The following is a 13,489-nucleotide window of genomic DNA, read 5'->3' on the forward strand; positions in this document are numbered from 1 at the left end:
ATTTTAGGTGCATAACAGCAGAAGGCCGCCTCACCATTTATTTTAAGTTTAGCTCTTGGAATTCTAAGCAGACACTCATTTGAAGATCTAAGGTTACGATTTGGAGTGAAAGTTGTAAGACATTCCGAAATATAAGATGGAGCGAGATTATTTAGGGCTTTGTAAACCATAAGCAGTATTTTAAAGTCAATTCTAAATGACACAGGTAACCAGTGTAGTGACATCAAAACTGGGGTGATGTGCTCGGATTTTCTTTTCCGAGTTAAGATTCTAGCATCTTCATTCTGCACTCGTTGCAATCGATTGATGTCTTTTTTTGGTAGTCCTGAGAGGAGTGCGTTACAGTAACAAAAATTTGAACTAATTTCTCAGCAACTTGCAATGTTATAAGAGGTCTAACTTTTGTGAAAAAATGCTGTCCTAGTAATCTGATTAATTTGTGATTTAAAATCAGGTCAGAGTCAATAGTTTCCCCTAAATTCTTTACCTCCATCTTGACTTTTAATCCTAATGCATCAAGTTTATTCCTAATAACTTCATTATATCCATTATTGCCAATCACTAAAAGTTCTGTTTTCTCTTTATTTACCATATTTCAAGATGCTGTGCCATTTTCATACATAGAAGTAGATGTTGTGGACTGTAGGGGGCGTTCAGCTCCCCAGAACCAACACAGACGGATGAAGGACACAAGTTCAGCCACTCAAGTTTTTTATTTTTTAGTGGGAAATGCTTTCACTCGATTCCCGCCTGCTCAGCACAGTACAGAAAGCACCAATAATACAACAACTTCAGCACTCTATCTCCTTCTGCCACCCCTCCTCCTCACTCTGGCTTCTGGAGCAGTTGCGATGGGCTCCTTTTATCCAGCATCAAGGAGCAATTCTGGTGGCCAATTAGTATGATCTGGAAATAGTTCCAGGTGAGGCAGAAGCCCAATGTAGTACGGCTCTGCAGCACCCCCTAGCAGCACCCACAGAACCCTACAGGCCTGTGCCGAACTCCAACTTCCATGGAGCCCTGTGGGAATCCAAGGCACCACTGTAACCCAATGGGGCTGTCATATATCCCTCCCAGGAAGGTAATGCCTTGAGCCTTCTCCCTTCCTCGGTCTTTCCACTATAGATGGCAGGTCGTCTATAGTGAATGTTCAGTTATACCCTTTAATTGCTTGAAGCATATTTGCACATGATTGTTTAACAGAAAAGTTTAATAAACTCTGTTTAATGTGAGTGGCCTTAGTGCTTACTTTTTGAATACTCTTTTATGATATGCAACAAAATAGTGTTAGGCTAGTGGCAGGAAAATACACATACATGCATTAAAACATGAATTAAAAAGTGTATTAATGGGTAATTACGCATCACATGAACATATATTCTATGTACTGTATTTGTAAAAGGAACTCTTGCAGTTTTTCTTAATCTCACAAGTGCTCACTATACACCCCTTGTGTCACATGGCACACAACAATCCTACATTGTAATTTGTCCCAGACCCTTCATATCATGTCATTATGGTTGGCAGCTACAACGCATTTTTTATTTCTCGAGCACATCTATTCTGCAGTTTGGTGCATTCTCACATTTGTATACAGTAATTCTTACTTACTGAGTATAGTGAAATCACTGAGAAAAATGTCAAACTAAAGGAGAATGGCACTCAGTTTAAAGCTGCTTCTCTAAAAATGTCATATGAACTTTATTAAAACAGTGAAATAGCAGCTGTATAAATAAATCTTGTGTGTATGGAGTTCCCTTTGAGGAAGTGGATACAAATGCACACAGTGGCCACTGGATGGCATCTATCACTTGTTTAATCTTCATGCACACCCTCTGCTTTTTACAGGTAATGTGGCAGGCAATCGATCAGCATTGTGACTTCACTGGCAAAATGAGCATGCTGATTTGTTCATATTAGCTTGTTGGCTATTTAATGTACCTTGAATGTAAGAACATTTAGTAACCCTTGAATTGTTTTTTCAGTCTAGCTGTCTGATTTGTAATGCTTTTTCATGTGTATTTTAGATTAGGGCCATAAAATCATTGAAACAGATCATCCTCTATTTACTAGCTGATTTAAACATGTTATAGCCGGTATATGAAAGGGTGGAGAGAGGAGGAGTTGAATTTCAGCTGTTTTATTTATTAAGAGATGCTATACTATAAACTGAGACGACCCTGGAATGGATGGATTTGTAATGTACATCTCATATAACTGTGGTTGGCAGTACAGTGGTTGGCAGTTGAAGGATGCTCTGATTTTCCTTCCACAGACCAAGCATGCAAGTGTTTGGTTGATTGTTGACTCAAAATTGGTCCTATATGAGTGAGTGAGTAAGTGAGTGATTGACTAGTGGCATGTCCATGGTTTAGTTTTTGTCTTGCACCTGGTGCTTCTACGTTGTAGGATGGGCTCTAACTTTTGTGGCCCATCCATGGACGAGAGGATTTAGAATATCAGAACATGGGTGCATTTGGTTGAGGTTGAGGGGGCATTTTCACGTTTCTTTGAGTGCACTTGCTACTTAGCACTTCTGCAAATAAAATTCATCAATTGTGATTTTATATACACCTTTTATATACATGATAACAATCATTAATTACATGAAGTACAACATTAAAAAACCTAAAACATAAAAAACATAAAATTCCAATGTACGTTTTCTGTGGTGTTTGAGTTTTCTCTCGCATCTAAAAGAGATACTATTTAGGTTGGGAAAGTCCGGGGGTTATAATTAAATGTGCCTTTTGATGGACTGGCACTACATGATAGGTTGGTTCCTGCTTTGTACCCTGCACTGTTGAATTGATTACAACTGTCACATTAAAAATGAAGGAAACATTTCATAAGAAAATGCTTTCAGAAATAAGGCTGCTAGAATATTACAGAAAAATAAGAAAGTTAGGAATTGTTTGGGTAAAATTTAACCATCCATTTTTACAACCTAACTAGTCCAGTTAAAGTTGCTGGTTCCTATCCCAGTAGCTTTGGGCAAAAGGTGAAAATGAAACCTTGAAGAGGATAACAATATATTGCAGGGCACACTCATGGACAAACCTACACAGGGACAATTTAGAATTGTTACAACAACATAACATCTTTGTAGTGTGGGGAGAAAACCTTCACAGATACTAGAAAGATATGTCAATTTCACAAACATAATGCTTTGATGTAGTTTTAAAATTATGGCACTTAAGCTGTGAGGCAGAAGTGCTAACCACTTTACCATAGTGACTGTCCTAAAGAAGCTTGCCCTAAGATAAGAAATATCTACATATGAAGTACTTTTTAACTCTTATGTCTTTATAATTTTAAAAAGTACAATTTTTAAAGTGCCAAAACACTAATGGTCTCAATTTTCATATTGCAGAATGATGCAGTCAAGACAGAGAGGTTACGGGATTACCTATGGCAAAAATCCCAGGGAAGAGGGCACTTGTTTCCTTTGGCCTCACCTCTGCAGTCAAAACACTCGGACAGGACACTGCCAACAAAATTCTTTGCTCCTTTCCAGGCTGATAGAGCCTCTTTCCCACTGGGAGTGGTGAACTTCCCCAACAAACAGTCCATCGACAGCCATACTCTTCTTTCAGCTCTGGAAGAGTACCTAGTGAAGAAGATAGCCACTCAGAACACTGATGAAAAGAGCCTTGATGGGAAGCCGAAGGTACTGCTTGGTTACACAAGTGGTGCACGTTCATCTAAGAATAATCAGTTGGAAGGTCTTGCTAAAAACGAAGAAATGGACAGCTCCAAAGGCAAGAAAACACTTAATTTGAAACATGACAGCATGCCACAGAGGCCAAAAGGTGACAGACTGAGTTATAAACCTAGCTCCAACTCAGTGGCTGACAGAGATCCTCTCAGCTTAATGGATGGTAAGATATAAGTTTTCCTTTGTATCAAATTAAAGATCTTTACATTTCTTCCTGTATGCATCATAATGAATTTAAATGAATGAAGTTAAATGTCTACATGAATTGAAGTAAAACTTATAAATTTACTGCTTTCCTAAAATATGACAAAAATCACAAATATGGCTAAATTCAAGAGACAGGGACGAATTCAACATAAATAGATATGCATTGTATAGAACAAATGGTAAAAATACAAAAAGTGTAGAGGTGAACATATACATTGGAGGAAACTGAAAATTTAGATCTGCATAAAAAGGAATATAAGATAGCTCTTAATGGTAATATTTAGCTTAGAATAAGAAAAAACAGGTGTGTCTGATTACTACACATGTAGTAGAGCCAAATAATAACTTTTGAATGACAACAATAAAGCAAATTCAACTGAGGATGCTATTGTAATGGTGACTTTACATACTATTAGGAAACACAATAAATAGTTGAACATAGGAACTGGTATTCAGCAATGTAGTTAATGTTTTAAGATAGATAGATAGATAGATAGATAGATAGATAGATAGATAGATAGATAGATAGATAGATAGATAGATAGATAGATAGATAGATAGATAGATAGATAGATAGATAGATAGATAGATAGATAGATAGATAGATAGGACAACCAAGAAGACAAAAGTGATGAGAAATGGAACTGAATAAAAACAGGAATAATTACAAGTGGTTCAAGCAACATGGGTAAAATTAAGAGAAAAAGATTAAAAAACCATAAATCACAGTGGATATGATAAAAGAGATGAAAAAAAAGATGGACGAATTGGAAAGCGACCATGAGGAATTATAAGTGAACAAAAAACAAAACTGAGATGAACCACAGATGAAGCAATGAATAAATGTTGGGATGAACAGTGCAAAGAACTTGAATCCCTGGACAATCAGGAGAAAGGTGATTTTCATGTATGCAAAAGTGAGAGACATCACAAAAACCTTTAGCAATCGGACACAATGTAACAGTACAACAATAAACAGTAAAAATCAAGAATCACTAATAGAACCAGGCAAACTAAAGGAAAGATAAAAAAGTAGAAGAATTGCATGATACTAATAATAAACCAGTTAAAGAAGAGGTGGAGCTGGAAGAGGTAGAAGAATTTAATAAAGATGAGATTGGACCAGAATTTATGAGTGAAGAAATGGAGCATGGAATAAAAGAACTGAAAAATGGTAAAACAGCAGGAATAGACAACATACCAGCAGACATGAATAAAAATCGTGTGGACAAAGTGAAATGAGAGCTAAAAAGATTGTACAAGAAAATTTATAAAGAAGGAGAATGACCAGATGACTTTAGGGAAGTGGTGTTAATACCAATACCAAAAAAAACCAAATGCAATAAATTGTGAAAACTATAGAACAAAAAGCTTATTATCATATGTGTCAAAGGTAATATTAATGTTGATAGAAAAAGATGAGAATTAAAAGCAGAAAACAATATGGAAGATCATCAATTTAGATTTATGAAAGGCTGGGGAAATGAGAGACGCTATCAGAGGTCTAAGGATACTGAGTGATAGAAGCCTAGAGTATAATAAAAATAACTATATGTCTGTTTTGTGGACCTGGAGAAACCACTTAACAGAGTAGACTGAGTAAAACTGCTACAAATACTGAGAGATAAAAGAATAGATAGGTGGGACAGAAGCCAGTCAGCAAAAGTAAGAACCATACATGGACTAAGAGAGGAATGTCAAATTGGAGGAGATAATAGACAGGAATGCTCACTGTCACTAATCCTGTTTAACATCAAGGTTGAGAGAATAATAACAGAAGCACTGACAAGCAACAAGTCGGGGGTAAAAGTTGGAGGAAGATGGACTACATTGGTAAGATTTACAGATGATAAAGCAGTAACAGCAAGTAATGAAGAAGTACTATTGAAACTCATGTACAAATTAGATTACACATGTAAGATTTATAAAATGAAGATCAATATAAAAACAAAACTAATGTGTATATCAAAGGAAAGAACAACAAAACCCATAATAGTAAAAATTAGAGAACACATCCAACACCAAAATAATGAGACCAATCCTATAACTTGGGAACCAAGAGTGGGAGGGGAGAAAGAAGGAGATGGTTATAGAACATGTTTTAATTTGTCTCAGTGAGAAAAGGCTCAACTCGATTGCTTCACTCAGTATGATTGGATGAGTGTTCCAATTTAGATGTGCAAGAGTGAACAGCGAGTTAACATCAAGTTTCTTGTGAAACTGAAGAAATCCGTGACCAAAACTTTTCAGTTATTAACTGAGGCTTACAGTGAAGATTGCATGTCTTGTGTACGTATTTTTAAATGGCACAAGTTGGTGCTCAAAGGAACCCATTTTTTGTCAGTAGAAGATTCAAAAGCAAAAACGACAGAGATCCTCAACAGCCTTTCAGAAAATGATCTGCGGATTTGTTTTGAATATTCACAGCATCATATCCAGTTATGCGTCATCTCAAAATGGAACATTTTGAATGTGATCATAGTTCATTTTCTTAATTTATTAAATAAAAAGAGTTACAGATATAGTATTGGTTTTTTTTTGGTGTCAGACCTTGTATGCTGTCAAGTAGTGGAAGAAGTGATGAAGAAAAAAACATCTACAGCAATGAATGAAGCAGTCTTCATTGCAAAAAGGAAACAAATAGAATGGACAGAACACTGAAGAAAAGAATAATAAAAACAGTAATCTGGATTGTATTGTTTGGAGCATTAAAAAGGACATTGAGGAAAGGTGATATAAATAGATTAGAAACATTTGAACTGTGGCTGAGGAGAAGGATGGAAAAGATCAATTAGATGGATAAATTATCCAATGAAAAAGTGCTGCAAAGGATTTGTGAAAAAGGAGCATGTTTGAAACATTGAGAAGGAGGCAACACAACTGGATGGAACATGTACTAAGAGGAGGTGGATTGTTTAAAATAATGCGGGAGGGTAAATTGGTGGCAAAGAAATCAAGAGGAATACACATTATATTACCTGAAAGAATGTAAATCATACCAAGAAATGAAAAGAAGCGCAGAAGACAGAGTACATTGGGGTAAAAGGTGATCTAAAGTCCTCCCTTATGGCAGATAACTAAAGAAGATACATGGATAGTAATGTTATAAGAAACAACAACAACGACCCCACCAAATACATACTAGACATGTGTCAAATGACCACCAGGAAAGAACACTTGTATTGATATTCTCTGTTCATCCATCAGTTTTATGAACAACCTCATTATAATACAGGGCTACAGACTGTCATGTAGCATCAGGCCCAAAGCAGGAACACACCCCAAATAAGATGCCAATCATATAGTTCAGAAAATAGAGGTTATTCAAGCATTAGCAAGTGGCAAGCATAACATAATTTTTAGAAGTGACAGTGTGGAAAAACTAACCATTGTAAATGGCCTGCTAAAGGCAAGAAGGACAATTTGGGGAACTGTCTAGGTTTCCTATTTATTTTTGAGTGTTGTCAGCATCGCAAGCATGTAAACGTACTGCTTGCAGATAATGTTGTGCAATCTGAATCCTTGATGTTTATAATCCTCTCTTTTTCTCAGACACCTTATTGTTCTCTCACCCACATTCTGTTTTTGAAGAGGAGCCTGTCTCTTTACTCTCATGTGTTAGCCTGTTACAGGAGTGACTTCTTTTATGGCTAGACAGAGACAGGTCATGGACTGTGCCTTCTCTTCTGGGTCAGTGGGACTAGAGCTGAAGAAACAATGGACAGAATCAATAGAAGCTCTAACCTATGCCACTGGCCTTTGACCTTAGTTTGTTTCAGAGAAAGAGCAGCACCGTGGTCACAATCCTGACACTATTAAATGTATTTTTCAACCAGCAAATTAAGAAATTAATTTAAATTCAGTGGAACAGGTTAAGAACAATGTACTAAAATCAGATGTAGTAGTACAACAGAGGGATTGAGTTTGCTGATGTTAAGAGTGGGATCCGCTGCTCTGTTTAATTTATTTAAATGATTTATGTAAATGTCTGACAAACGTTTGCTTTAGCTTGCTGATGATAAATGCTGGATTAGCAGGTAGCCTAGAGTAAGCATAATCTTTACCGATGAACCAATAGAAAAGACATACTTGAATGAATATTTTTCATTGAATTATAATGAATTTTATCTTTTTATATACTGTATTTAAAAGGGTAGCACAGTTGTTAACAGTGTTGTTTAACCAGATGCAACCAGATGTCCTTGGAGTTTGTGTGTGAATTTCCCAGGGTATTCTAATTTTCCTTACACATTCCTAATGACATACATGTTATGTGAAATGATGTTAGCTTCAGTGTCAGTGCTTATGAGAGAGAGCCCAGTGACTAAACAAAGCCCTCCCCAAGGCCATTTCCGGCCTTGTGCCCATTTGCTGCTGGGATATGGTCTCACCCCCTGCAACACTTAACAGAATTAAACAGGTTTGAAACTGTTAATATTATCTTAATTAATGTCTAAGGAAGGAAACTATAAAATTTGATTATAAATTGATGAGTTTAAATGTGTATCTTTAATATTAAAAATTTAATCCAGTAGATTCATTGCTGTCCATAGTCTAGGAATTTACAGGAGTGATTAAAAAGGCTAATAGGAGTTTGAACTAAAAAAGTATACTCTGATGAATATACGTCATGGAAACATGATGCTTAAGATGTGTAAAACACTTTTTTTTGATAATGCATCTAGAGTATTGCTTGCACTTTTGGTCTGCATATTATGGATCACATACTGTATGGATTGGTAAATAGCTAATATTATCCTGTTATATAAAAAGAGTCATTAAGTACAGTACATCCAAGTAACTACAGGCAAATAAGCTTAAATTGCATCACATGTACAGTTATGGAATAAATTATTAAGAAAAAGATTGGGCAGCACATGGCAAGAGCAGGAGTATTAGTAAAAGGTAAACATAGGTTCAGACAGGGGAAGGTACAGTATGTTTTATTAATATGCTGGAATTCTATCAGGAAGCAGTAAAAGAATGTCATCAAAGAGATACACGTGACACTATTTATCTTGATATTCAGAAAGCATTTGGTAAGGTCCAATGGGCATTAGAGGTAAAAGAAGTGGGAGTTCAGGGCATAGAGTACAGATGGTTGTCAAACTGGCCAAACCACGGAATAAAAATGGTTATGGTGTGAGGAACTTTATCAGAATTAGATGATGTTAAAAGTGGTGTTGTTGCTGCTATTTTAAATATATATAAATGATGTGAGTAGGAATGTAAATAGCATGTGTGATGGAAGGCCAAGGATCTTGCCCAGACGGGACACGCTTTTGAAGAGAGGACCAGGGGAATGGGCATACTACCAGGAGTACCTCCCCCGGGTCACCAAAGGGCCAGCCCCCTTGGTATACATTGGGGCCACGGAATTGGAGCTCAGAAACTCAAACCGGTGGGGTTCCATGGCCGACACCAGGGGTTGCCTGGACAGCTCCAGAGTCTGGGCATGCAGCTCTTCCGCCACACCCAGAAGTGCTGCCAAAAGAGGAGCAGAGTTCCTGTGTAGCACTTCTGACACACCCGGAAGTGCTGCCAGATGTCAATCGGGAGACACCTGGAGCACTTCTGGGTGCAGTTTAAAGGAGACCGCCTCACTCCATTTGGGAGCCGGAGTCAGGTGGAAGAGGACAGAGCTTGTAAAAGAGGTATGGAGGCGGCTGAAGGAATAAGGACTGAGTTAGTGTGGGGTTTTATGCACTGTCGTTGTGTTGTGTCGCAAAATAAACGTGTGTGTTGTGGACATCTGGTGTCATGTCTGTCTGTGGCTGGGCTATCTTTTACACATGGTTAAGTTTGTAGATGATCCCAAGCTAGGTGGAATGGTAGATGATCAAGAATCATATGAATCATCAAATGAATCATTACAGAGAAACTTGTATAGAATAAGAATAATTTGGACAGAGTTGTGGCAAGTAAAATTTGAAGTTTTGATCTCTAGACTATAAAAAAAACATTGAAAAGCTTGATAAAGTCCAGAAAAGAGTGATTAGGCAGATTCCAGGGCTGCAGAGTATGAGTTATGAGGAAAAATTAAAGGAGTTGAACCTTTTCAGTTTCATCAAACTGAAATTAAGAGGTGAAATGATTGAAGTGTTTAAATTATGAAAAATATTAGTACAGTGGATCCAGGCTATTGCTTAAAAAAAATCAAGAACATGGTGACAGAGTTGGAAACTTGTTAAGGGTAAATTTCGCACAGAAGTTAGAAATTCGTTTTTCATACTGAGAACAAGTAGTGTGGCAGAGATTACAACTTTAGGTACTTTCAAAATCTCAACTACATGTTACTTTCAAGAAATTAGGTGGATACAATTGGCGACCCTTGTTGGGCTGAATAGGCCATTCTTGTGAAACTTTTTCTGTTGTTCTAATTACAAGAAGGAGAGCATCTTCTTAATATAACTGCAGACTATCATCTATACAGAAATAAGAAGTTGAATTTTTCGACCCTACACAACTATAAAGTGAGAGGTGACATTATAGAAGTATTTAAAATTAGGAATGATGTCAGCTGTTATGTTAAAATCCTAAAAACAAAAAAAAATTCATAAAACAAAATTCTTTAGCTGGTTTTCAGTAAACCAGCTCTACAAATTCAAGTCTCTTCCTCAGCAAAAGCCTATATTAAATACTTTCACTTTCTCTATTGAAACTCAAATGTGTTGACAGACTTATTTTCAGCAAATAACAAAATCATGCAAGCTGCAGTAAACCAAATAATGATATTTATTTACAACATAAGGATAATAGAAGATGGATATATACAAGTATATGTATAGATAAATATTAATATAGATACAGATAGATATAGATAAAAGACAATAACAAACAACACAAAACATAAAATTACAAAAGCTACAGTAAGTTGAACTTTTTCTCTTCTATAGAAAAAGGAATATAAATTATGAATCCTATCTCAGCTCATCTCTTAATTTAGGAAGAAGCATATAACAGTTGAAGACTTAAAACATTCACAAAGGTTATTACGCTTCTGTTAACAACATACCATAATACATTGTCTGGCTTTATCCTCTTAAGTTGCAATTAATAATTCTGCTTGGTCTTTTCCGGTACATGTGAAAGAAGCTTAAACATACTTCTTCTTCTTTGTTTGGGAGCTCTTGTTCTCCTTGGTTGCATCTTGGAGTTTTTGGTGGTACTGCAGTTTTCTCTTTAAGGTTTTTTTACATAGAGTGTCATTGGTTGTTAGCAAAGTTATACCTGGTGGGTAGCTGGTGATCAGTCAGCCCCCATTGTTAGCAAGATGAGGATGTCGTTCTTATGTGCAAGCTCTATCTTGTTCGTGCACCCTGCTTTCCATAGCAAGGTTTGGACTCGTGGGCTCTTCATCCAATTCCAATATAGACAAGTCTTCCACACTTCCATTCCTGTACCAGATTACCATTTGGAGTAAAGGGGGTTTCTCCAGCCTTTATTACAACCACACCCTGTAGGCAAAAATGACAGCAGAATGTATGACCAGTTTGAGAACAGTGAGCTTGAGTAAGAGAGAGCAGATTTGGGGTGTGTTAGGGTTTTTAAAGGAATGAATAGACATCTTGCCACTGTTTTCTTTAGTCTGCATAAGCCCCTCCTTTGTAGTTGACGTTCTTGAAAAATCATGTCCATCAAGTTTGCCAAACGTTAAGTTATGTTCCTTATAATTATGAGCAAGTATTTAGATGGTGCCTCAGGAGACATTGTGGAGTGATTGATCATTTTTATCAGATAAGGTGAAGAGACTGTATTCTGAAGAGGCCCTGTGAAGAGTGAGTTGAAATACTTTAGCTGATATTAAGAGTGTTTGGCAGAAATTTTTTAATGGATAATGGCAGTCTGTCCTGTATACTTGAACATTATAGCACTCATGCTGGAAAGTTTAGGTGTTGAAATGAAAAGACCTCCCAGACATACTATAAATGTAGAGTCACTTGATTGACTTGTTTTCTTTAAAACTATTTCAGTGACTACAAATCTTTTAGTCAAACTGAAAGTAGAGGTCCATGCAGAGGCCGTAGTTGATATACTGCAGAAGAACACGAAGAAAGTGTTATTGCAGAGACAAGTATTTTTACTCAAAAGGATAACTGCAAGCTTTTAGTAAAAGAAGTGTAAAAAATTAAATATTTAAACTTTAAAATGATTCACTTATAATAATGATGTCCCAAATGAAATGACCAAGAATGAATATTCAGTAATTAAATAAACTCATATAACCCATAACCCTAGGATTAGATGCTAGTTGTGTATTAGGGAATGTATGTCTCCTGAACATATGTAATGGAAAAATCAAGGTAACTTTTCAAACCAAATGTTTTCCATGCTGTGCCTGAAATGTTTTTTTTTTTCTACATCATAAACCCCAAATCAGTGAGCCAGTGTTTTTAATCTATCAGCTGAAGGCCTTATAATCAGTTTTGATTCTTTTTTTATTGTACAGGACAAGCCTTTTGTACACCAAAGAATCAATTTCTGCTTTATTGTGTGAAACAAAATCAATTAGATTTTTGATGGTCTGATTTCAAAGAGCCAGGTGGTAGCCATTCTGATATTGCAGCTAATGCACCTTTGACAGTATTTAAATTACAATGAATGCCTTGCTATTTTAAGAATTTTAGTATCTCTATGTTCATGTTTGTTCTGAAGAGCAGATTAGAAATTTGCTAATGCACATAATGTGCATTTTGAAGTTTTGAGGACCGGTTTCAAATGAAGAATACTATAATCCATGAACTACCAAGAAGCGCCTTTTGAACAATGCTGGCCATCACTTACTGACCTTTTTCTTGTCTGCTAGAGAATTTACATTTTATCCATCCATCTATTTTCCAACCCGCTGAATCCGAACACAGGGTCACGGGGGTCTGCTGGAGCCAATCCCAGCCAACACAGGGCACAAGGCAGGAACCAATCCCGGGCAGGGTGCCAACCCACCGCAGGACACACACAAACACACCCACACACCAAGCATACACTAGGGCCAATTTAGAATCACCAATCTACCTAACCAGCATGTCTTTGGACTGTGGGAGGAAACCGGAGGAAACCACGCAGACACGGGGAGAACATGCAAACTCCACGCAGGGAGGACCCGGGAAGCGAACCCAGGTCCCCAGGTCTCTCAACTGCGAGGCAGCAGCACTACCCACTGCGCCACCGTGCTGCCCCAATTTACATTTTATTCCAAATCTTAATTCAACTTGATTAAGTTTACAACAATTTTAACATGTGACAGTCCTGACATTTCTGGAATAAATGCTTTAGTTTTGTGAAAAATGTTGGTGTTATTATTTCCAAAAAATGAAAAACCCAAACCAAATGAACCTTTTCAAAAAGCCACTGCTCATTTTATTAAATAATAATTTATTTAATGTGATAATTCAGTTAAGCAATCAAGATTAACTGAAAAAAGAATACTCCACGTAGTAAACTTGAAAGAAAAATATATAAATTATAAAATTGATAAATGCAAGCACAGTGCTAATCTGTATGAAGTGAACGCAGATCCAAATATTATTCAAAATTTAGATCTGAAATACATAAATGTGAATATTA

At 36.6% G+C, this 13,489-nt stretch overlaps 1 protein-coding gene across 2 annotated transcripts in view; it reads left to right on the forward strand.

Annotated features, from left to right (window-relative positions):
- ptprn2 (protein tyrosine phosphatase receptor type N2) overlaps positions 1–13,489 on the forward strand; it is a 1,061,581-nt gene that overhangs the window by 383,593 nt on the left and 664,499 nt on the right. For both annotated transcript variants that reach the window (XM_028804141.2, XM_028804142.2), the window contains exon 6: positions 3,374–3,881. In XM_028804141.2, coding sequence (XP_028659974.2) covers positions 3,374–3,881 — 508 coding nt within the window. The remainder of the gene's footprint in view (positions 1–3,373; positions 3,882–13,489) is intronic.

Source organism: Erpetoichthys calabaricus, chromosome 6 (genome assembly GCF_900747795.2).
Source record: "Erpetoichthys calabaricus chromosome 6, fErpCal1.3, whole genome shotgun sequence".
NCBI lineage: Eukaryota > Metazoa > Chordata > Cladistia > Polypteriformes > Polypteridae > Erpetoichthys > Erpetoichthys calabaricus.